Below are 26695 nucleotides of genomic sequence, written 5' to 3' on the forward strand. Positions count from 1 at the left end.
CGGAAATGTGCACGTATACGTACATACATGCAAATAAATACGAGTAGATGAATTAGATGTAGAACATTTTCACTCACTGAACTTGCTTGTTTACACGCATTAAACCCCTGGGCAGGTGTGCAAAATTTTATTTAATATATATAGGGTATATTTGCACGTAGGTATGTTTATGTGTAGGTGAACGCCGACTGACATCACAAATGGTTGATGACGAAGAACACTGCTATTATTTTTAGACTATTCTCAGCTATTTCAAGTTATTTTTGGAACTTTACTCTATTTCAAAACAAATCATTTTCCTAATAATTATTGTTAGACATTTCGCCCACACTCATACTTGTTTACTTGTGAATAATGTAAAATGGAAATCATTGAATTTTATGTTTGTAGTTACTTTCGCAAATGGCTTGTTTAGTGTTTGAGCTCAGCATATTCTTACGTCTTTCATTGGAGGTCATGGAAAATTTTTAGCAAAAAACAAATGTAGCAATTTTTCCATCAATGGCATAGAGGATGAATTGATTGCATGTACATACATATATACTATGCACTTATACATACAGACGGCGGCGCTACATACATACTTGTATACATACATATGTACTTATATTCTACTACATATGTATGTATTTATTTTTTGGAATTTACTACGATGGGAGTGTAAATGAATTTGTTCGGATGGAAATGTGGCAAGCGCGCTCGTAAGATTTTAACATTCCTTTGTGCTTACGCAGATCTCGCAGAAATATGTATGTATATTCAAGGGAAAATATTTATGTATATGAATTGCTGAAATTGTTATTGGCAAAGGAGAATATCTTCAGTAATCTCTGCAGAATTTACTTATTTGCATACAAGGTCTGCCACAAAAGTCCCCAGGCTGCCTTCATATCTCAGTAACCAGTAGCGCATTCTTTTAGATTTGAACGCATGAAGCTACATCCATCACGGATGCTGTATCAAAATAGCATTGAGTTTAATAGAAGCTGATTTATTACGTGTAATGTGACAGTACTTTTGAAGCATCGACCGGAAAATTAATTTTGAACAAAGAACCAGTATTAATTTCTATGTTTAATAATAAAATAATAATAATAATAATAATAATTTCTATTTTAAGCTCGGTAAAATGGCGTCCGAGATGCATCAAAAAGTTTATGGTGATGAGTTTTTATCTCGTTCCTCTACTTTTGAGTGGCTTACACGATTCAAAGGAGGCACGGAAGTTCAGCAAGACTACAATCATAACGGCCTGTGCGTGAATTCATAAAAAGTGCCGAAATCTTCATTGCGTTACATGGAAATGAGCCAAAAGGTTAATGCTGTATTTTATCTCGGTTCTATGAAGCGTTTGGTGTTGCGAATTTGTCGTGTTCGACTAGACAATGCGGCAGCTTGAGTGATATGATGTATGCATGTGGGGCTTCGACTCAAATACACATAATCTACAGGGTGGGTCATATAGCGTTTGCTTTTTGAATCACCTATTTTTTTGAGAATGGTAACACAAAAGACATGTCAAATGTGTTTATAATTTACTTAAAGGTTTGACATTTACGAAATGGGACGCTATACGATTGAACAAAATTGGTAAATATTGAAAACCTATTTCCAAAGTGATGAGTCTTCTTCTTCTTTTCTGGTTTTCACATCGGTGGCTACGTCAATAAGCAAAATTGTCGGATTTGGGGCTCAGAAAAACCACAAGTTACTGTAGAGAAGCAAATGCATCCACAAGGAGTCACTGTTTGGTGCGGTTTTTGGTCTGGCGGCATCATCGGGCCATTTTTTTCGAAAATGAGCGAGGAGCCGCGGTTACAGTAAATGGCAAGCGTTACCGTGACATCCTCAACGAGTTGTTTCCAAAAATTGAAGAGGATGACATGGACGACATTTGGTTTCAACAGGACGGTGCAACTTGTCACACTGCCAAAGTTACATTCGAACTTTTGGCTAGCGCTTTTGAAAACCGAATAATCAGCCGAAATTCCGATATCAATTGGCCGCCTCGGAGCTGTGATTTAAGCCTTTTGGACTATTTTTTGTGGGGAGCCGTTGAGGACAAATGCTATGCGAACCATCCAGAGACGATTGCTGCTTTAAACCACGAAATTGAAGTTGCCATTTATGAAATTGGAGCCCAAATAATCGAAAATGTGCTTAAAAATTGGGTTGATCAAATGGCCTACTGTAAAGCCAGTCGTGGCAGTCATTTGAACGATATTATTTTTCATTCATAAATGACAATGTTCAGTCTTCAAAATAAAGAAAAAGTTTGAAAAAGTTAGTTAGTTTTTTTTTTTATAGCCGATTCAAAAAGCAAATTTTACATGGCCCACCCATGACAGCAAAATGTCAGTCAAATTCGTTGTCGTAACGAACGAAACGGACCCATTGTGACGAGCCTATCAGTGAATTTAATTATCGCTGTGTGTGTAGTTTCAGTGAAAATTGATGTATCGATGTTATGTCCAAAAAAGGATGCAAAGCATTTGTGTACGCCTAGGTTGCATTTCTTTCCCTCCCACTCTATCTTCCTCTCTTTCCTCTTTTCTATAGTTAATATTCTCTTGGCTTTAGTCTGAACATCAATGGATCTTTGTTGCGCAATATCAACTCGGCAAGAAGTATCGGCTCATTTCCGCTTTCATACTCGACTTCAAAATGACGCAGTACATTTGCCACAACGCTCTTCACCTCCAATATGGCGAAGCGTTGACCGATGCAGTTACGCGGACCAGCCGAGAATGGTATAAAGCTGTAAGGATTAATTTTCATTGAATTGTTTGAAGTATCAAATCGTTCTGGTTTAAACGTGTTCGCTTCGGGAAAGATATTCTCCTTACGTCCCAGGTAAAGTGGCGAAATACCGATATTAGCACCAGCCGGTATAGTTTTACCATCTAAAAACAAACAAAAAATTGCGAAAATAAGCATGCGCCCACAAATTCCCAATTATTTGTCGAGTTCTACTCACTTATTTCACATTCCTTCGTGACTTTACGTCCCAAAAGCGGCACTGAGGGGAACATACGCAACGTCTCCTTAATGCACAATTCCACATAGTTTAACCTATTAAGCGCCTCATGGGTTACAGGCTTAGTTTTATCCTTGCCAAAAACGTCTACAATCTCTGCGAAACACTTCCTCTGACATTCCGGATAGGTCGCTATGTTGTAGAAGAAAAAAATGATTGCCGAGGAGGTGGTGTCGTGTCCCTCGAACATGAATGTGTCCACCTCTTCGCGTATATCCAAATTACTCAGCGGCTTGCCATCGATCAGCGAGTGCAATAGTATATCGAGAAATGCTTGTTTGCCTTTCACACCCACATCGTCGTCGTTATCGGCATCGACGTCGGCAACACCAACATCGTTTTGCGCACGCAGCAACTCTTCGCGTCGTTGCATGATAATGCGCTCGGTGAAGCCATGCAGGACGGCTAATGCACGTTTCTCTTCGCGTGCCAGTGCGGTGAACTGATAAGTGAAATCAAAGCGATAGATGATGTCGAACATGCGCTTATGCGTGACGGTGGAGATGCTGGAATGGGAAGAAAAAAATATAAATTTTTTTAATCTGATTTTTTTCAATTTGCTTCCCGACTTTAATATGAAAATGTACGTTTTTTGGGATAAAAAAATGCTTATCTAACAACTTTTGCTAAAAACTTACGTTTTTACCGCTTGCACATACTCCGAATCGGTGTGGGTTTGCGCATGCACTGACACGCCCATGGCAGTTTCTGGAATTAAAAAAATATTTGAAAATTTGAGTTATTTAATAAAAAATGGTTATATATAGTTATTAAATATTTTTTAAAAATGAATAGAGCTTGTTAATTATGCAATAATGCCGCTGCTTAAAATAAGAACTTCGCTCTTTCATTCCGCTGCAATTATTGACAGCTTTATGAGATGATGAAGCCGTGTGCGTGAAAACAATAAGCAGACGCTTCACCACTGCACCAAGAGATCTCCCCCGACACACAGATCAAATCTGAGCTGTAATAAATATAACAGTGAATGAGCTCACCCCAATACACGAGCTAAATAAGGATGATAGATTACCAGGTTTTCTATTTAGCTATTGTGAAAAAGAAAATTGTGAAGGGAACTTTGGCTGCCATGTCACTTGTGCATTCGGCAGACGAATTTTGCACGATCATTTCACATGTATTTACAAACTCCTCCCATCAGTAGTTGTTCAGACGGCAACGAAGTGTCATTGGTTAATTTTTTTTTATATCACTAACACAATCTTAGTTTTTTCGTAAATAAACTACTTGTGGTCAACAAGTGACATCATCCCATCGGCAGGTTCTGTCAAATTCGCTCAGAATCTTTTCGCCATGTAAGCTAAAATTCTAGGTGCCATAGCTTCCGGCATTTTATGCAACTGTAAGACTTTTCAGGTAACGAAGGTGCGACATTTTTTATGTTGGAAAAAACACACAACACCGTCAACTACAAAAAGTGAAAATGGTTAAAAATCAATGCGTTTTTTGAGCCACGTCAAACTTGCACATTATGGCAATGGGCAATAAAACTGCGTAATCAAATATTTAAAAAAATCTGACAAACAAGTTTTCAAAAAAATTAATAAAATTAAATAAGAAACAAAAAATTGTCTTAACTAGTCAATAAGTGCCTGCTATGCCCTGTATACGCATGAATTACTGAGCTACTGACATGTTTTATTATAAATATAATACTTAGAACGCGGCCCAATGAATTCAGAACGTTATCAGAGCGTTCTAGACACAAACATTGCAAGCATACATATATACATACATACATGCCATACTTATACAATATATGTAAGTAATTTGTGTTGGAAACTTTAGTTTTTCGAAAAAGATGAGTAATTTCATTTATTAATCTTAATACCTTCATAGTATTATTTTAAATCGCAATAATAGACAAATAAATCACTTCTTCGCCATGACATTCTAATGAATTTGCCTTGATTAATTGTAATAGCAAAAATCTCAATATTGTAATAAAATAAGAAATACATGTTACATGGGACAAAGTTCAAGCCTTTTCTGCAATTAATGACTTTTGTAAGATTTTGAGAGTAATAAAAAGATAAACAGATTAAATAAGAACAAGAAAAAGTAGTACATTCCATGAATTCTACAAAACGTCTTAATACATTTTATATACATTTTTATGAGACAATCGGGTGGTTTATAGCTGCATGAGAACTATCGATAGCGATAACTATGGTTTGACACTTGAGAATGCGATTTGAGTACCCTAGGTGGCTTTTCCCAAAACAAACTTTATTTTCCGCTATATATACATACATACATTATATATATATAATTGGCGCGTACACCCTTTTTAGGTGTTTGGCCGAGCTCCTCCCCCTATTTATGGCGTGCGTCTTGTAGTTGTTCCTCAAATGGATAGACCCACAGTTTCAAGACGATTCCGAACGGCAGATATTTTTATTAGGAGCTTTTTCATGGCAGAAATACACTCGGAGGTTTGCCATTGCCTGCCGAGGGGCGACTGCTATTAGAAAAATGTTTTTATTCATTTTGGTTTCACCGAGATACGAACCAACGTTTTATCTGTGAATTCCGAATGGTAATCACGCACCAACCCATTCGGCTACGGCGGCCGCCTATGTTTATACAATACATCTTGCTAAAAAAACAATTTTTAGTTCTTAAGCGTCGCCCAATCACCTTCTTGGTAAACCAACCTACAAATACAATTTTTAAAATTTTTTTGAACATACTCTATTGTCGATTTTGTTCGTTCTATTCACCGTTGCCGAATATAGAAAGAACTGCTACAGACTACTTTTACACTCTCTTTTAATAAATGCCATTGCTGTTAACGAACAAATAAAATTACCCCTGCAAAAATATCAAAAGCGCCTAAGGAATTTTTCACAACAAACATTTTATCGGAATAGAAATGTTGAACAGACATGCACAAACAGGTTTAATGGAAAAGATTTTGTAACTATTTTGATATCAAAGGAAAATCGTTATCCTCTTTCAGCTGGAAAATAGATTAACAGCAAAGTTACCTTTCTGTATTTTCTTGGGTAGTTTCTTAAATTTGACAGAAGAAATTTTCGCTAAAACTCTCCAGAAAAAACTCTACATTTTCTTACCACAAATCGTATCTAGCGTGTACAGATTTATCCAAGGATCGAAATTGATTCCCTTACTGCCTTGCATTTGCCGCTCGCGCTCCAAATTGGCCACCAAAACACGCGATTCACGCTCGAACACTTCAATAAAATGTTCCAAGACTTTAAAATGAAATGCCGGTGTTATAGCCTTTCGACGCTTGTGCCACTTGCGTCCACGACTCACGAGTAAACCTTCCTGTAGCCATGGCTCCAACGCTTTATAAACGTCCGCCTTTTCAATTAATACCATTGAACCCAAAACCGCTTCTATATCCTTTACATCAGAGAGCAAAATATATAGTTCAGGGCCCAACCACACCTTTGTCGTATTGCCATAAATGTTAAAGAATTCACGAAATGTTTCTTCGATGGCATGCGCTGGCTTATTGATAAAGTAGTGTGCATGCCCTAGAATGGGTAATGCGGGTGCTGATGGTATGTCCCTTGTCACATCGATCAAATATTTATATTTCAATTTGTAGATGAGTGCAACGGCGGTGAGTATTGTTGCAGTTACGAGCAAACCGATCATCAGAAACATTTTAGTAAGACTGATTAAGCCTTTACATAAGTAGATAGATGGATCCAGTAGAATGCAAATATTTGTTAAGTGCATTAGGTATGTGAAAATCTTATCAATTGGTTGAGGCGAACAGTGGTTGCCGTAATAGCCAAAAGTAATAATGTGCAGAATGCAAAATCAAACATGCATACATACGAATGCATATATACATGCATATGTATATGTCGTAGTAGTCTTTATCAGTTATTGTAAATGAAATATATAAATATTTTCATCCAAACCCTGCAGGAAAATTCGGCACTTCTAGCATTAAATAGTTTCACATGCACCTATAACTAATAATAATAATAAAGGTTTGTCAAAATTTCATTACAGCTAAAATCTCTAACAGTTTTCATTAACATTCCCCACATCTTCTTACCACAAATTGTATCCAGCGTGTACAAATTTATCCAAACATCGAAATTTATTCCCTTACTGCCTTGCATTTGCCGCTCGCGCTCCAAATTGGCCACCAAAACACGCGATTCACGCTCGAACACTTCAATAAATTGTTCCAAGATTTTAAAATGAAATGCCGGTGTTATAGCCTTTCGACGCTTACGCCACTTGCGTCCACGACTCACGAGTAAACCTTCCTTTAGCCATGGCTCCAACGCTTTATACACGTCCGCCTTTTCAATTAATACCATCGAACCCAAAACCGCCTCCACATCCTTTACATCAGAGAACAAAATATGCAGTTCAGGGCCCAACCACACCTTTGTCGTATTGCCATAAATGTTAAGGAGGTCAACAAATTTTTCTACTTTTACTTGTGCTGGCTTATTGACGAAATAGAGTGCATGCCCTAGAATGGGTAATGCGGGTGCTGATGGTATGTCCCTTGTCACATCGATCAAATATTTATATTTCAGCTTGTAGATGAGTACAGCGGCGGTGAGTACTGTCACAGTTACGAGCAAACCGATCAGCAGGAACATTTTAATAAGACTGAATACGTCTTTACATAGAAAGTTGGGAGATGGGTACGACAATTAAAGATCCAGTAAGGCGCAAATATTTTGTAAGTGTATTAGGTAAGTGACATCTTATCAATATATTGAGACGTTCAGAGACTGCCGAAATAACCAAAAAGAATGAGTTTCAATACCATATGTAGAAGCATACATACATACACCAGCGAACAATGAAATCCGAACGCTTGTGTAGCGGTCAAGTACAGTTGGATATTCACTGATTTTAGCAGGCTACAATAAATTTTTTTTTTTATGTGGCGGGTCCCAAACCCAGCACACAATTAGCTATCCTGGAATGCTCTGCCTTCTGACGTTGGCTTACTCTCGAACGGGTGTTCGGGAGCTACCCAGAGAATATTTGGGCTAATCCCGAAAGTTGTGAGCTGCTTGAACCATATATAGGAGAATCGTCCTGGCCACTCCCAAGTGAATAGCGATCAGTAACTTTCCCCACTTGCATGGATTTATACATATGGAACCATCCTTGAACGTAGAGTCTCTTGCCAACAAGTGCTACTTTGAGTAGTAAAGTCCTCTCTCGACGAACAAAACTAACTCCCTACAAGGCTCTCATCATGCCCGTCCTAACGTATGGCGCAGACGCTTGGACGATGACAACATCCGAAGAAGCGACGCTTCGAGTGTTTGAGAAAAAGATTATACAAATAATTTTTGGACCTTTGCACGTTGGCAACGGCGAATATCGCAGGCGATGGAACGATGAGCTGCTTTACGACGCCATAGGCATAGCGCGGCGAATGAAGATCCAGCGGCTACGTTGGCTAGGTCATGTCGTCCGAATGGATACAAACGCTCCGGCTCTGAAAGTATTCAGTGCTGGATGCGGACCAGCTGGTGGTACTGAGGGAGGGGAAGGCCTCCTCTGCGTTGGAAAGATCAGGTGGAGAAGGACATGGCTTCACTTGGTGTGCCCAACTGGCGCCGGTTAGCCCGAGAAAGAAATGACTGGCGCGCTTTGTTAAATTCGGCCAAAATCGCGTAACCGGTTATCGCACCAATTAAGAAGAAGAAGCTAAGAAATATGCCTTTACTCGTATATCCATTCGTAAGATAAATTTCGACATAGATTTCAGATGTGCAAAAAATACAATAAAAATTGAGTGGGTCTTTGGGTATCCGGACTTCAGTGTCCGCTACTGTATACTCGTATATATACCTACTGTATATGTATACCTGGGATAGGTTAGGTATATATACATATATACATATATATGTTACAGCGATCTTTATCAGTTATTTTACATGAAATAGACAAACATACACATAAATATTTTCATCCATACCCTGCAGGAAATTTGGTACCTTTAGTATTAAATAATCTTGCATGACCGATATTAACTAATGAAAATAAAGATTTGTCGAAATTGTTTGTTTGTGACTGTTGAGACTACCAAAGTACGTTTGGATTCGACTGGCACTATGAAAAGGAGTACACTAAAGTAATATCAGCCGACGAAAGTTTATAGTGATTAGATAATTGTTCAAAATACACAGGCCGATAAAATAAAGCGAAAATATGTATGTATTTATGGTTAGTGAATATGGGAAAACGGTCCGTTTTTGGTTGGGTCCCGAACTGAACATTATAATGCAAGATGTTAATGATGTCGAAGTTTTTTTGGTTCAAGCAAACGTGTGACAGAATCAAATCAGTTTCGTTTCTTGAAGGTCTGAATGCATATCGCAGTCCGCATTTGTTGCAAGGACGCAAATATCAACAACGACGAAAACTTGTGACACCAGCATTTCACTTCAATATATACATACTACCTGGTAAACAGATTTGTGTCAACATTTTTTAGTTTTTGGCTCTTCGATTACTAGTAAACACAGCGATGAGTGTGCAGCTTCAGGCGCAACGCAAAGCCGACTCAGAGCAAGCGATTGCCGGAAGGAAGTAAGTTGAAGCAAAGTCATTACTAATGTAAACACAAATAGAGCGAACGACTAAAATCCCCGACAGGGGGGAGTTTCCCCCTCTCACTTCCTTTGGTACGACACCATAGAAAAGGCACGTTTCTTGGGTCTATCGTTAATTAACCTCGATTATAACACTTAGTGGGACTGACACGGCCTATCTACAGTTACAACAACAACAAAAGTACTCCGGTCAATCACACCAGAAACTTTTCTATATAAGCTAAAGCGCGATATTGAACATATACGTATGATTTTGTCTTCTAAATGCTGTCTGCGGAGTCCTACCCGCTCCTATCGCCGAGTTGAAGTTAAAAAACAATGACGAGCTTCTCCTTTTGTAGACGAGGCGCAGAGTAACTGATGAAAGTTGACAATCTCCTGATGTATTCACCTGTTAGTATTCACCTCATAGGCTGTTCATCGTTCCGTTCGGAATAAATACGATAACCAGTTATCAGCCATTATTTTCCTATGGTTTCCACACGGTAATCAGGTGGTTTTAAGGTAAGTACCATAATTGATAGGTGATTGGCCTAACGCATCCGATTCTGGAACTTGGGCTGTCAGCTCGTCCAGAGAGCCCCAGTCTCTGCCCACTCCCACTTCTCTACTCAAGGTTTTAAGGTTATGCCGCCTATGATCTAGGCCAGAGTCTCGTTCGTTTTAAACATAAGGAATCCCGGGAAGGTGAGGTGGACATTTGTCAATTTTAAGTTGATAGTTAATGGCCGGCCGTCGTAGCCGAATGGGTTGGTGCGTGACTACCATTCGGCATACGGAGAGAACGTAGGTTCGAATCTCGGTGAAACACCAAAATGAAGAAAAACATTTTTCTAATAGCAGTCGCCTCTCGGCAGGCAATGGCAAACTTCCGAGCGTATTTCTGCCATGAAAAGGCTTCTCATAGAAATATCTGCCATTCGCAGTCGGCTTGAAACTGTAGGTCCCTTCATTTGTGGTGGACGGAGCCCCAGCGCTTGGTCAACCTACCATTTTGGTGGTAATGTGTCGTGTTTCTTGTGAGCCAAAACTCAACTTTTTGTCACCACAAATTAAAAACTACTATGCGGTTGCTTCGGCTGCGAGCTATTAAAAATACCTTCGAAAGAAAGTTTTTCTTCTATATTATGTATGTATATATATATTTATATATGCATATATGTATATACGGAGTCCTATAATTGTCGCTTACACCATTTTTTGGGTGTTTAGCCGAGTTCCTCCTCCTAGTTGTGGCGAGCGTCTTGATGTTATTCCACATATATAACTATATTGGTTGGTTGGTTGAAGTGGTGATTCATCCAGAATCCAACTAGCGTGCCCGCAGCATTTTGTTGCCACATCCTCGATACCAACTTATTTATTGATTGTTTATAGCATGACTCCATCCAGTCTGTGCGGTTTAAGAACCTTATTAGATTGTTGACATCTAAGCCAGACAGTTGTTCGAGACTCTTGAACAGCGGTTTGTCCAGGGTTAGCATTCTGTCCTGCCATAATGCAGGGCATTCGCAGAGGAAATGGAAGATTGTTTCCTCCGGTTTCTCCGGTTGTTTGCAACTGTGGTAGTGTATGTCGTGAGAGATGCCCATTTTGCCTGTTTGTCCCCCGATGGACCAAAAGCCAGTTATGACTGTCGTGGGTCTCCAGGCGTTGCGTCGTTTCATTTTTATCAATGCTGACGCTTATTTGAGGTTGTAGGTGGGCCATAACGTTCTGCAAAATTTTGCATGATGGCCCCTATTATGAGTTGCATTCGATCTTCGATATTCGTTGGTTGTCGAAGATCGAAAATCGAATGTCAATTTGGTATTATGAGCGGTGCAATGCTGTCGAAATTTTCGTTGAATACCGAATTTAGAGTCGAATGCAATTTTGCTTTCGATTGTGTAGCGTATTGTGGGAAAACTTGTTAAAATGTAAGTTGTTTGCGACTATTTATGGTTTTATAGTAACCAAATAAAAAATATATACTAATGTTGTTAATTTTATGCAGGTCGAAAGTCTTGAGTACCAAACAGCAATTAGAAAGGCTAGTTGCATTAATGGAAGAGAATCCACAATTCGCAAAAGGGATTTGCACCAAAGTTCAAGCAGCAAAAAAATGTAAGGAATTCACAACGGAGCTGAATTGCTTGGGACCACCAGTTAGAACGGCAGCAAAATGGATTAAGGTTAATAATGTTTTTTTTTTTTTGTGATGTTTATAGAAATACATATTTTTTTCGAATGACGAATAATTGAATAAAGAAAATTTATAACAAAAATAAAACAGAAACTGTGGCGTAAAGGTTTCTATTTAATACTTTTTAGATTTTTCTATAATATTCGAAGAATTTCATTTCTTATGTTTTCTGCTTCTCCGTTATTTGACTCCACTTCAATATCTTCAGCATCATCGTACACAGTGGGTTGAGCAAGTCCTAGCATACCTTCATTACCAATACTCAATTGGTACGATCCCTGAGCACAAAATCGCGGAACTGTGGCTAGCTTTAAAATATTTGAAATGGATTTGGCTAGGGTGCACTGCTGCAACTGGTTTTCTGTACTGGACAGTAGGTTCATAAACACCTCTTTAGGTAATCTAAAGTTCTTTAAAAATCTGTAAGAAAATTTCTGTAATATTAAGTGCGTCAACACATTTTGAAAATTCTAAACTTACTCAGTGGAAGCCATTTCTAGGGGGTTGGATGCGCCCCTCAACTGTTTTCTACTTCTAGCTAGTTCCACAAATCTTTCATCGTCCGATGAATCGTGGAACCACAACTCCGTTGTACTCATTTTCACAAAAAATACTTTTTTTAACTTTTAAAAATGTTGTTAGCAAAGAATTTCAACACAATCGGTTGTTCTTTTATTTTGATTTGCTGTATCAGCTGAGAAAAAATTATCTATTGTAAATGCGTCGAGCGATCGAAATTCACAATAGTCCTATTCTTCAACGAATGAGCACCATAATACCAAATGAAAATTCGTTCGATCAGCACTTTCGACTACAGTCGAAGATCGAATGTTGCTCATAATAAGGGCCGATGTCTGATTTTTTCGCGATGGAGGTATTTCGCGGCTATATAAGTTTGACAAGAAATTCTGGAAATGCGCTCATTTTTCCGCCGCTACAGTGACCTACCCCTTAAACAAACCACCAACCAAATCTCATTTGAACACAATAAAAAATCCGGTTTTCGTTTAATTATTTTCACATTTTTATTTTTTCTTCACCTTTTCTTTAGAATCATAACAAAATGTCTTATATAATATATAATAATAATTTTAATTTGTTTTACTTTTTTTTTACTCGTCAGCATCAGTACACACATTTATGTATACACAAAACTATGCAATGCACCTGCATGTGTATGTATATAAGTACATTTTTATACACGCATTTGTATATCATTGTATATAACTACTATTGTGTTTCTTATTATATTCTGCTTTGCTATACGCCTCTAATTTTCTTCAGACAAAAAAAAAGTTCTAAACGGAAGTTAACCGACGTAGTACCAGTTATTTGCATTAATTTGATGCATTTGTTTTCAAGGATTTTTATATATATGCATGTATATATTTATTTTTATAATTTCTTTACTCTAAATTTTAATTAAATAATCTATATATATATATATAATATATCATTTAGTGTTACTTTAAATTTGTATTATTATTTAGTATTGACAATCGCAGGAAGATACGTGAAATTTATGCAAATTTTGAGTTACAGTTCAGTTTTTGTCTTTTTGGTTTTTGTAATTAACTTATGCGTTTTTATTTGCCTTTTAAAAATCTCAACTTTTTAATTATTTCTTAAATTTTTGTTACAATATTTTCACTATTAATTTTTACTTAAATGCTAACATCTCAGTTTTTCAGATTCTTTCTCTATTTTATTTTATTTTACATACAGCTGTAAATATACCTATATAATTTGTTTATGTGTTAGTACATATATAACTGCATTTTTTGTATATAACGATTTCAGGGGTATATAAATAACGAGGCTATGTTTACTATATACTATAAATATATATGTATGTATATGAATTTCGTTTCAAATTACTAACATTACAAGTATGAGTTTTGTTTAAATTTTTATGCACATCTTTCGACATTTATTTTGTAGAACATTTTATTAAAACATAAAAAAGTATAATACCAAACAAAAGAAAAAAACTATAAAAATATGCTTTATCAAAACCGTTTCTCTTTTGTCAGTATGAAAAATATTTCTTCATAATTTTTAATGTAAAGTAATTACAAATTAACATTAAATTCATTTTAAACTGAAAAGTAGATACATGTAAAAATCAATATCAGCCTTTATAAATAATTATCTATTTATATTTCGTTTATTATAACCACAAATTAAAAATGAAGGGAACCCAATTTTTCTATTAGTTGTTTTTAACAAAAACAAACAAAATTCTCACTCAGTTTTTAGAGCGTGGGGCTTGTTCGAGGCACGTAATAAAAGCAGCAATACTGCTGCACTGATGACAATTTGCAACACTGTTGCAATTGCTCAACTGATACTTTTCTGATGTTCGGCAAACAAAATATTTTTGATGTCGATTTATTTGTATTCGCGCGCAACATTTGCCGAATTTTTGACACTTCGAACGTGATACTTTCACAAATCATGCAACACTGCGGTTCTGATTGTAGCTCGAACAAGCCCGTGCTCAAGGGGAATCTATTAAAGGTGGTATCTGTAGACCAGCTGATTTATTTGTTTTGTTTTTTGTGCAGTGTACATTGGGATCATCATCATTATCACTATCATTAACATTATAGTCTTTCAGCCCTCCAACTACAGCTCTCTCAGCTTCAATCGCTGCTCTACTATGTCTTTCCAGTTTGTGATTCGCAATTTCCGCAGGTCAGTTATGACCACATCAGCTCAGCGTTTACCTGGCCTTCCGTAATTTTGTGTAAAAATGTGAAGCATTGCTTACGTAATTTCTAGTAAGGCTTTAGGCTCATTTGACCGATTTGTTTTTTTTTTTCTTTTAATCAACTGTTGTGTTTTTTGCATATTTCAAAAGGTTAATGCTTCTGTAATTTCTTATAAACATTTGAAGAAAATCAGAGGAAAACTGAGGGAGTTGGAGAAGTTTGACTGAAAGATTTTTTTTTTTGGTACTAGTAAGGCGTTATCTGGTAAGACGTTATCTCGTCTTGTTCTGTGTCCAATTGGTAGTCTATGGAACGCTATACTGGCACCTTTGTTTTTAAGCATTTGGGCATGTACGTATGACTTAACCTTTTTATTCTTCGACTTTTAATGAAATGGTATCGCATTTTCACGATGCATCACTGCATCGCGCTTGCCATTATATCCGATTCGATATGTTGCGTGATCGAGTCGCAAAGGACCCTATATTTTTTTCGTAGTGTCTTTATTTTAAATCTCAGTATTTGGGCAGTTTCTGCCGCCTTAAGTATCCATACCTCGCTGCTGCATGTTATTGTATTATGGGCCTCACTAGTGATTTATACTTATATATCAAGTGAAAAGTGAATTTTTATAATTTTTCGACCATATATTTTGGAAATACTTTTAGATTTATCCGATTTGGGTGCAAAAAAATTTCAGTAAGATATATAATATAACGGTATGTTCAATACATTTAGTTCTACGCTATCAGAACGATTCAGATTTACATTCACCTCAACAGCATTCCCCAAAGTTAATAGTGAGTGCACTGTCACAGAAACAAAAACGATTTATATGGGCACATATATTATTTTTGGATTGTCCGTCTCTGTAAGTTTTTCAATGCCCACCAAGTCCTGATTTCAACCAAATGTTGAATACTAAATGTTGAATACTAACTATAAGTTAATATATTAACTGGCATCCCCAATAAAGTACCAACAACATGCGCACAAACCCACAAACAATTTTCCTCAAATGAAATCTACAACACCACCCGAAAAACTGGTCGGCAAAAAGTAGGATTTGATAGTGATATGTAACAACAAAACCAAGGCGCATTCATTAAAGGTGGCGGCACTAGACCAACAACAATGTTTTCTACGTTAAATTGCAAAGCAAAGTAGAAAACAACGAATTAATAAGCTTTGTTTCATTCTAGGCTGACAGCCACATGGATTATATTAGATTCGATTTGTGCCGCCATCCTCAAGGTGGAATAAGCATGCCGGGCTGTCAACGACGCCCATGGCTGCCATATGCTGACCACAGGCGTTGTGCGCTGTAAATACACCCACCACTACTCTCAGGTCCTTTCTGCTGAGTTTTAGGAGAAAGGTTGCTATTTTCCTGTTTGGTTCTTTCACAAAGTACTTGACTACTCTGCACGAGTTCAACCCAGACCAACGTCATCTATGGGTAGACCTCATGAAGTCATCAATCCATAGTTGAATCGATGCGGAATTGACACCTGGAAATGGTTCAGGGCTTAGTGGCATGCTTGCAGAGCCTTCATTAGCCAGTTTATTAGCTAACTCGTTTCTTGTAATACTACAATGTCCAGGTACCCAAATAAAACTACCTTTGTTGTGTTTTGCAACACTGTTCCGTTTTGTCTTACATTCAGCGACTAATTTCGGAGAGCAGCGTGAGTTCGCAAGGGCTTTCAGTGCAGCTTGACTGTCACTACAAATTTCAATACTGCTACCCCGCCACTTTTTCTCAATTAGCCAGTATGCCACATTCAAGATGGCATAAACTTCCGTAAGGAATATCGTGGCCATCATGGATACGGCGAAAGAAAAAAATGGCTGGTTTACCTATACTACCTTTAATAGATTCGCCTTGAACAAAACCTGAAAAAGTGCTTAAGCTATGAAGTTGTCAAAAAATTTCAGAAAAATAAATTTAGAAAAATTCAGAAAAACAGAAAAGTTTAGAAAAACAAATTTAGAAAAATTCGGAAATATAAATTTAGAAAAATTCGGAAAAAAATTTAAGTGATAAAAAAAAAGTTTGAATAAAATATGAATCAAAAAAATTGGTTTTATTTAATATCTTAAAAATCAAGTCACAAATACAAGGTTCTCAAAAATTTGACTAAATATTGACTTGGTATTGGTTTATTTATATTCAAAAATTATAAAGAAATTACAGTAATTATAAGTATTAAATTAGTGGAGGTTGATTTTCTGCATTTTCGAAAGTTTTGTTATAAAACATTGCCAAAGCAAACACTTTAGAAAATGATCTTAAACTATATTCAAAATAACAAACAATAAATTTTGTACCAATAATTCATGATAAATATTTTTTTATTAATAATGTGAACTTTATTTAAAAGGAAAACCGCCAACAAGGCGAAATATTAAAAAAAATAAATAAATAAATCAATAAAAATATAATATATGTAAAATAATAAAAAAATCCGGAAATGAATAAAAAAATAAATAGATGAATAAAAAAATATGTAAATTAATAACAAATATGTAAATTTATAAACAAATGTAATCAATTATTACACAAAAAAAAATGTTTTAGAGCTTCAAAACCGAATCTTGCAGTCATCCATAGCAAAAAAATTTAAATCATTATCTTTGGCGTTTATATGTATGTATGTATATAGCGTTGTTCGCAGCGTTTTAGTAGCATTTCTTAATTTCCATATAACTTATACTTAACCATTTAAATAGCTAATTAACAAGTGTGTATGTAGTACCTTTTTTGAATTATTCTTATTCGCCTATGCATGCATGCCTGTATATATGTATGTATGTATGTAATTGCAATTGCTACTTTTTATTGTAATTGATTTGAAGTATTAATAAAATGGATTTCTTCTTCATTTTAGTTATTTTTGAGTTGCGGTATGACCAATTTTTTCATACTTTTCCGTTATATCACGCTTTTCAAAATTCTTAATTTTCGTGCTGTAATGAGAAAGTTTCGTTTCTAGTTGCTTTTGAATATTTTTTTTTTAATTTAGTTCTTTTTTATGGAGTTTACGTTTATTATTAAATGTTTCGCATAACGCGACATTTTGCTTATTTTGGGTGCAATTTTTACTTTTAATTATTTCTTTTTTTTCGGTTTATTATCTGCTACTTGTGCTTTGCCTTACTTAGTCAGTACTTGTTTTTCATTTATAAATTAGTTTTTTATTGATTTATTTGCATTTGTTTTTTTCTTCTCCTCTTTGAAAGAAAAAAAGAATATGTTCTTCTCCCGGCAAGCTCCCGTTCGACTTATTCTACTCAAAATTCGTTTTAATTGAATTTACCTAATGCGCGTATATTTGGATTCCTAACCTTACTCACAACTTTGCGTTCTTAGTTTCCAGAAAAACACCATATAAGTATTCGAATAATAAAAGTTGTTGCTGCTTATGCTTAAGTGTTTGCAGAATTTTGATTTTTTCTCGCATGCTATAGAAAAATGCGCTTGAGTAAAACTATGAGTTAGAGAATAACTGAGGTTTTTTGCTCTCGTTGTAGGGATAGCTACTTGTTCAACGCGTTCTCAATTTTTTTTCACATTACGAGTGCAAAACAAACTCCAGGGTGAAAAAAAAACTGCGAGCTGAAAGACCAACTACATAGTTGTCTTTTGTACAACAGAGGAGCTCGTGTTTTTGTTTATTTACAGTGAGCGTCTTTGAAAATCGTACAGCCAAGTTTTTTTAGTGCTTAAAATGTTTGCAATATCTTAGTTTTCTTGTTTTATAAAATTATTTATATAATATGGTTAATATTATAGCAAAATCTGTCACGAATTGAAAAAACGTGCAAAAAATCGAAAGTTTCATTAGAATTTCAATAAATTTGTTTAGAATTTCTCAACTTCTTAATTTCTTTCTTTAACATATTTGAAGTTTGAAGTTGCTGCTTTTGATAGTCCAAGTAGCTATGAGATTTTTCGCTTGAAATGTTATCTAAAGAGCGCACTTACGTATTTTTTGTTTTCATTAGCATTTATAATGCATTTTAGCCAATCATATAGTGAATTATATTTCAGATGAACTATATTTTCATAATAAATTATATATACAGTGTAACCTCTCTTAACGGATACCACTATTAGGCGGATACCTCCCTTGGGCGGACATTTTTTCCTACACCAGGTCTTATCTGTTGGAACAAATTATCCTCTCGGATATCTCTCTTGGGCGGGCAATATTTGACTGACGGTAAGTGTCCGTCTAAGGAAGATTTTACTGTATATACATAAATGACGCTCCTCCTCCAATTTGTAGTATACGCCTTGATGACGTTCCACAAATGGAGGGATCTACAGTTTTATAACGCCTCTGATAAGCAGTTTTTCATGACAGATATATATTCAGAGGCTTGCCATTTGCCCGCTAGCGGCCACTAGCTAATAGAAAAAAACAGTCTCTATTGATTTGGTGTTTCACACCTATAGCGGATTTTGAATCCCGGCACTACCCTTTCCAGCAAAATTAGGAAACAAAATAAGCAAACTTAGCAAGAATTACATAAACAAAAAAAAAAATATACGCATGATTTTCAGGGTTGCACTCACAACAGTACATTTGACAATATTCTGAAGCTTTAAGCTTTTTTTGGTTAGCTGTCGAATTCATGTATATATATATGTATATTAGAGCGTCTCGCCCTACAGGCAAAAAAAAAAGTCGCCCGTACCTCGCCTCATATGAAGTGTTTTTGAAAAACATTTAAAAAAATTTCTTTTTTCTGGCAACCCTAGATGTCGCCCAATTGCATTTTTCTTCATATCTTCAGCATTTATTGTCGGATTTTAAAGTGTGATACACCAATTTTTTTGTCTCAAGGAGTGGTTTTTTACTAAAAAAGCTCATTGATCACAGGCTCTCCGTTGTGGTACCTACCCACCATATCTCAGTTGCTACCACCCTAATCTAATAACAGCAAATTAAAGACCGTAAAAAATCGTATATCTTTTGCGAAAAAAGTAAAGTTTTGCGAATTAATTCAGTAGAACTAGAAATAAAATTAATTTTGTTTTTAGTTGAAAGCCATACATTAGGTGCCTTATTCTCTTTATACATTTTTCGGCATGCTCCACCTAATTTTTTATACATTAACTCGACTATTGTTTATCTACTTTTTTCTGTTTTATGTTTTGCCCTTGACATCATAATCAATTGTCATTTTACTTGGTGCGTGTTAAAAACTGCAAAAACTTTAAAAATGCGTTTTGTTGATTGTGATTTAAAAAACCAACTGCCAACTAAACGCGATATTATTAATTTCGGGTTATATCTTCGTCATAGAAGTGATCGTAGTGAAATATCCATCGTATAACGTAGTGAAATATCCATCGAAATACGATGAAAACGAGTGTAATATTATACATTATTTGTGATATCGCGTTGCGTATGTAGAATTGAAAAAAATAATTTATGTAACTTCACAGCCTAAGCAATGCGTTACCAAGTTTTAAAAAAAATCTAAACCACCAGGTCCTGACAACATCATTCCAGCAGAACTTCAAGAAGGACTGGAAATTCTACTGCATTGGTTAACAAGTATCTTTAACAAGTGTTTAAATCTCTCTTACCTTCCGACAATTTGGAAGAAATCGAAGGTAGCATTCATTCCGAAAACGCGGAAGCCTCCACACTGCAAACCAAACGATTTCAGGCCCATTAGCCTAACCTCTTTTTGCTTAAAGGCTTTTGAAAAAGTCTTAGATGAGCAAATCAAAACCCAATTTGATACTAAGTTGACCTCTGAGGCACAACACACCTACACTAAAGGGAAATCGACTGAAACGCCACTTCACTCACTGGTGCAAACAGTGGAAACTTCCCTTCACAATAAGGAGTACTCTCTTGTCGCATTTATGGACATAGAAGGTGCTTTTAATAATATTGAACCCAAAGCTATTTTGTCGGAAATTGCCAAATGGGGTATTAATTACTCCATCCGAAAGATGATCGAACAAATGCTCCAAAATAGAATAATCACTTCAGAGCTTGGGTTAAGCCGCATGAGAATGTACGCCGTCAAAGGCACTCCTCAAGGCGGAATACTTTCACCCCTTCTCCCTGTAAACAGTTTGCTTCGAAATCTCGGAAAAGCAGGCTGCAAGGTTGTAGCCTATGCAGATGATATTGCTCTCTGCGTGTCAGGCAAACACCTGAATACCCTCACTGAGCTCATGCAACGCTCAATCAATATTCTGTCAAAATGGTGCACCGAATGCGGACTAAATGCGAATCCAGCAACGACAGATCTTGTTCTTTTCAATAGGAAACAACAATCTCCTCCACTGCAAACAATAACTTTAAAAGGGGAATCATTACTTCTATCAGATTCAGCTAAATATCTAGGAGTTATTCTAGATAGGAAGTTGAGTTGGAAATTGAACATTTTCATAGCTCTTTATACTTGTAAGAAAGCTATAGGCAAAACCTGGGGTTTTTCACCTCGGATCATTTATTGGATATATACCTCGATCATCAAACCGATACTCTTCTACGGTGTGGTTGTATGGTGGACAGCACTCGAAAAACGGTGTAGAGTAGCCACAATTGATCGAGTCCAAAGAACAGCCTGTCTCCTGATAAAAGAATGCTTAAGTATTTACAACACCTACTAAGGCTCTAAATACGTTGCTTCACTTGTTCCCTATCGATTTGGCTGGCAGAGCGATTGCAGCGAAAGCAGCGACACGCATGAATGCCACATCGAAATGGAAAAAGTATCTTGGCCATTCGGCCATACTGATAACAGTGTTCCTGCTGTTATCTCTTCCGACATAGACTATTATGTAAGTATTCCATCACCACCCTTGCTATTCTCCTGCTCACTCTCAACCAGGGAAGAATGGAAGACAAATCTTACCGAAATCGATGGCCCTCTGATTATAACGGGTGATTTATTAGCTATTATCTTTTTAAACAGTTGGTTTAAAACAGCTGACGCACGTTTCGTGTTTTGTTTCACTGTCAAACATCTTCAGTTTGGTCTATAATTTAACCATGAATTGTCTTACAAACGAACAACGCATGCAAATCTTTGAACAACGAACAACGCTTGGAATTTTATTATAAAAATGCGTGTTCTATCACGCGCTTCCTCCATTTTATGGTCAGTTTAATCGGCCCACTAAAACGGCTCGAGCTATTGTGACTAAATTTAGAACCAAATTTACATTATCAACCATCAAACCACCAACACGCTTACGTAGAGTGCGAACTGAAGAAAATATCGTAGCTGTATCGGCCACTGTTAATGATGACCATCAATTATCGATTCGTCGCCGTTCGCAGCAATCGGGCCTCTGTTACTCAACAACGTGGAAAATTTTGCGAAAGGATTTAGGTGCGAAGCCTCTCAAAATACAGCTGGTGCAAGAATTGAAGCCGAACGACCTACCGCAACGCAGAATTTTTGGTGAATGGGCTTTTGGAAAGTTGGCCGAAGATCCACTCTTTTATCGAAAAATTGTGTTCCACAGTTCGGTGCGGTTTATGGGCTGGAGGTATCATTGGACCGTACTTCTTCAAAGATGCTGCGAATTGTAACGTAACTGTGAATGGTGAGCGCTACCGTGAAATGATATCCAACTTTTTTTTTGCACAAAATGCAAAAGCTTGACTTGCATGACATGTGGTTGGAGCAAGACGGTGCCACATGCCACACAGCACGCGTAACAACGGACTTGTTGAGAGGCGAGTTCGGTGAAAATTTTATTTCACCTTCGGGACCTGTCAATTGGCCACCCAGATCGTGCGATAAAACGCCTTAGGTTATTTTTTGTGGGGCTATGTTAAAGCTCATGTCTATTCAGACAAACCTCAATAAACGCATTGGAAGACAACATTAAAGCATTTATATGTGAGATACCGGCCGAAACATTGGAAAGAGTATGCCAAAATTGGACTAAGCGGATGGACCATTTGAAGCGCAGTCGCGGTCAACATTTGCATGAAATAATCTTCAAACATTAAATTATATGGAATGTACTATCGATTTAAATAAAAATGTCATGCATTTTTCTGGATTTTAGTGTATTTTTTTGAAAAACTTTCCTATAGCTCTTAAAAAATCACCCTTTATATACAGATGGTTCAAAACAAGACGGTCAAGTGGGATTTGGAATCTTTTCAAATTCCCCTCACATCAATCTATCATTTAGATTACCCGACTACTGTAGTGTATTCCAAGCGGAAGTATGCGCTATCTGGTATGCTGCGAAAACTATCTTAGAAAAGAGACTATCACTAGAGGATATCCGCTTTTTCACTAATAGTCAAGCGGCCGTTCGCTCCGTTCGTTCAGCTCCTCTTATATCCACTCAGATGTGGTTCGATCCTGTCTCTTATCCCTTAACGAGATAAGTGTTCAGAATTCTGTCCAAGTTATCTGGATACCGGGTCACAGTGGATTCTAAGGTAACTGCAAAGCAACATGTAAAATGATCATTGATCGAGAATTTCACAGCATTGCTGATCGGAGGTGGCGAGTGGAAACTACTTGCGTTACGACCAGACAAATCTGGCCATCCTACAATCTGAAACAGACAAAAACCCTTATAAGGCTTTCGAAACACGAACTAAGGAATATAATATCTCTTATCACCGGCCACTGCCTTTTGGGCACTCAGGCACGTCGGCTCGGGGTTCCTCAAAACGACCTGTGCAGATACTGCGAGGACGAAGATGAGGAAGTATCGAGCAGGCATTTGCTGTGCAGTTGTCCCGGCCTAGCCAGAAGTCGACTTGCTCTTCTAGGCTCTCCAACAATTGACAATCTTTCAGTACTCTCGAACCTGAAAATCGAATCTCTCATTAAATTCTCGAAACGAATTAATATCTTGGACCAAAATCTACAATAAAAATCTCGGTTAGTTGGGGAAATCATGTAACATAATGAGCTCTAGGGCAACACAACGGACCCAACTTGCGGTCTATGTGGCACTCCGATGCGGGGTCACCCTTAAACCAACCAACCAAGCAACTGCACAGCCTGCAATAAAATTCCAGATGATACTAAAACTTTTTTCATCGATCAGTGTGGTCCACGATTAATGACTCTTGATAATGTAGATGTGGTCGACGAACGACATACAACAAATGACGACAGTTTGTTCATCAAACACTATACGTAGCGACGTTTACTCTATTGAGTACTTACCAGGCAGCGAAGAAGAACAGGAATTTGAAGAAAATGTGAGCGGAACGAAAAAAAAATATATATCAATTGAGGATATTTCCTTGCGTAATTTTTGTTCGGCTTTGGACTGCAGCGACACCTCTGTTCGTTACGGTGCATTGCTTGCGACTATGCTGATAAGAGATTTGAGAATTTCAATTGCTGCAAAAGCCAAACAGGAGGAATCAGCAGAATCACTTGCACAAATTAATGAGTTGTTTGATGGGCTTATCATCGACAAAAACAAAGTATAGGGAACGTGTGAAGTTCCGCAAAGAAGGATTAGCGGCGGCCAAATGTGATGACTCTGTAAAGTGTATCTCATTCGATGGCAAAAAAGAGAAAACTTTAAAAAGAGTAACAGAGGCAAATGTGATCCGGAATGTTGTGTTAAATGAAGAACATATCACCATCATAAAAGAGCCCGGTTCGAAATTTCTCGGCTATGCCACACCCACTGAAAGTTCCGCAACTGGAATACAGAGGAGCATCGTGGGATATTTAGAACAGCAACATATAAGTACGGATGACTTGGGTGCTATTTGTTGTGATGGAACTCCTACCAACACTGGCTACAAAGGCGGGGTAGTTGCAAAAATGGAATGTCATCTACAGAGACCGTTGCAATGGTTTGTGTGTCTTTTTCATTTTAACGAATTGTCTTTTAATGCACTATTGAAATCCTTGCTTGAAAGACAGAAAGGTCCTGGAGTATGGCCGGGAAATATCGGAGCTTGTATTCAAAACTGTATGCTTTATTCTGTAAGTTTATACAACCTCTGTTTTTAACTCTATTTGACTTGTCTGTGTTGTCTCAAAACCAAATTTGACAAGGGATTACGGAAAATCGTTCCAACACTCATCATCTCTTTGACTTGTTTCGTATAAGACCATTAAAATTACACTGTTATAGTTTTTTGACTTTTTTTGTCCGCAGACGGACGATAGGTCATTTCTATATCATATCGGTGCGGTGAATTCATTGTGTTATTTGTTTTGCAAAGTTAGGTCAAACAAAATATTTTTTCTTTATAAGCATGGAGGCGCCTCAATATTCGCAAAGGAAACATTTATTATTATTCGCTTACTTTGCAGACCGGTTAAAGCCATTGAATTCATCGTATCGAAATGATATAGAAATAATCCATACCACGTTTGTTGGATTTTTCAACTATAGTATAACAGTGTTATCAATATATTTTCTAACTTGTTTTGTTTTGTTAGGTTAAAAAAAATTTCCAACGCATTCCAATGGGTGAGATGCCAGATAATATTGAGGACTTCAATATTCGGGGCGACCAATTGTATTTATATCGTATGATCCGGGCTGTTCATACAGGAGTACAGCCCGTTGGCTGACAACAGCGTCTCGAATTCTTCGCTATTATATATATAACGTGCGAGCAACCCTCAATAACACTAAAAACACTTGCTGACTTTATTGTAAGAGTTTATGCTCCTTTCTGGTTTCTGGTTAAAAACCAACCACTTGCAATTCACGGATGTCGTCACGTTTTCAAATACATCACATGGATTCGCCAATTGCCACAAGACATTCAAAATATTGTCCGTCCGGTCATAAAAAATAACTCATACTTTCTGCACCTAGAAAATATTTTGATATCGATGATAACCGATACAGATCCATTCGTACGTTCAGATGGATACACGAAGATCTTAGCAGCCCGCAGAGAAGCTAATAAACAAATGGATGTGTTCGTCAAATGTTTGGTCCGAAAGAGGATATTTTTATAAATCTCGAGAGTGACAAATATTTTAATGTAATAGATTGGGATAGATTCGAACCGGCTGAACCACCATGCTTGCAGTTCTTCGCGAAAGATCACCTCGAAGCATTACAATATTCCAATGAAATAATTGAATTACCAGGTATGCACAACGAAAACCACTAATTTTTCTTTGCTTCTCCTTTATCGGCATTTTCACTGATCTTTTTCACAGCATTTCCTTGTCATTCCCAAAATACCGAGCGATTTGTTCATACAGTTCATGAATCTGCAATGGCGGTCACAGATGAACAACGCATGGGCCACATTTTATCTAAGCTCGAGAGCCGGCAGAAATACAGCAAGCTTGAATTCCGACAAAATTTTGTGGACTAAAATTTCTGTTACAAGACAAACAATTCACTAACTGTTTCGCGAGCGAGGAAAATAAATAACATTTACTTTTTCTTGTATGGCTTTAGACTAAAAATAAATTGTTTATATTTCTGGTTCTACTAATTGAATCGAAATATTTCTTCGCAAAAGATTTATGATTTTTTACGGTCTTCAATTAACTGACATTAGGTTGTTACATTAGGGTGGTAGAAACTAAGATATGGTAGGTAAGTACCACAACGAAACGCATGAGCTCAATGAACTTTCTTGAGAAAAACCTCCTCTTTGAGACAAAAAAATTGATGTCTCACACTTTAAAATCCGACAATAAATGCGAAGATATGAAGAAAAATGTAATTGGACGACATCTAGGGTTGCCAGAAAAAAACAAAATTTTTTTTTTTAATGTTTTTCAAAAACACTTCATATGAGGGGAGGTACGGCCGACTTTTTTTTTGGTGATACGCTCTAATGTATATATATATAATATATGTATATATATATTATATATATATATATATATGTATATATAATTGGCGTGTAGACCCTTTTCGTGTGTTTGGCCGAGCTCCTCCTCCTATTTATGGCGTGCGTCTTGATGTTGTTCCTCAAATGGAGGGACCTACAGTTTCAAGCCGATTCCGCACGGCAGATATTTTTTATGAGGAGCTTTTTCATGGCAGAAATACACTCGAAGGTTTGCCATTGCCGGCAGATATTTTTTATGAGGAGCTTTTTCATGGCAGAAGTACACTCGAAGGTTTGCCATTGCCTGCCGAGGGGCTACCGCTATTAGAACACACTTTTTCTTAATTTTGGTGCTTCACCGA

The 26695-nt window shown here is 36.8% G+C and overlaps 2 protein-coding genes across 2 annotated transcripts; one reads left to right on the forward strand and one right to left on the reverse strand.

The window, feature by feature from the left end:
* Positions 1–250: 250 nt before the first annotated feature.
* On the reverse strand, positions 251–16559 carry LOC129238419 (cytochrome P450 4d1). Its single transcript, XM_054873443.1, has 7 exons — positions 16000–16559; positions 15877–15895; positions 7101–7682; positions 6136–6717; positions 3676–3745; positions 2978–3543; positions 251–2903 (listed from the first exon to the last, which is right to left on the reverse strand). Exons 1-7 carry the CDS (start codon positions 16363–16365, stop codon positions 2560–2562), a joined length of 2529 nt encoding a protein of 842 aa, XP_054729418.1. The 5' UTR covers positions 16366–16559; the 3' UTR covers positions 251–2559.
* An 8907-nt stretch (positions 16560–25466) lies between these two features.
* On the forward strand, positions 25467–25903 carry LOC129238420 (uncharacterized). The gene is made up of 2 exons (XM_054873444.1): positions 25467–25632; positions 25705–25903. The coding sequence occupies exons 1-2, from the start codon at positions 25467–25469 to the stop codon at positions 25863–25865; spliced, it is 327 nt and encodes a 108-aa protein (XP_054729419.1). The 3' UTR covers positions 25866–25903.
* The last annotated feature ends 792 nt before the right edge of the window (positions 25904–26695 follow it).

The sequence above is a fragment of the Anastrepha obliqua genome, chromosome 2 (genome assembly GCF_027943255.1).
Source record: "Anastrepha obliqua isolate idAnaObli1 chromosome 2, idAnaObli1_1.0, whole genome shotgun sequence".
NCBI classification, from domain to species: domain Eukaryota; kingdom Metazoa; phylum Arthropoda; class Insecta; order Diptera; family Tephritidae; genus Anastrepha; species Anastrepha obliqua.

Excerpts from the sequence above, each read along its gene's own strand:
- LOC129238419 (XM_054873443.1), bottom strand. The coding sequence starts at position 16,365 with ATGATGGCCACGATATTCCTTACGGAAGTTTATGCCATCTTGAATGTG. Across the intron at positions 3,746-6,135 it reads CACGCTAGATACGATTTGTG|AAACTGCCATGGGCGTGTCA; the intron begins GTAAGAAAATGT and ends TTTTAATTCCAG. Across the intron at positions 2,904-2,977 it reads CACGAAGGAATGTGAAATAA|ATGGTAAAACTATACCGGCT; the intron begins GTGAGTAGAACT and ends GTTTGTTTTTAG.
- LOC129238420 (XM_054873444.1), top strand. The coding sequence starts at position 25,467 with ATGTTTGGTCCGAAAGAGGATATTTTTATAAATCTCGAGAGTGACAAA. Across the intron at positions 25,633-25,704 it reads TGAAATAATTGAATTACCAG|CATTTCCTTGTCATTCCCAA; the intron begins GTATGCACAACG and ends TCTTTTTCACAG.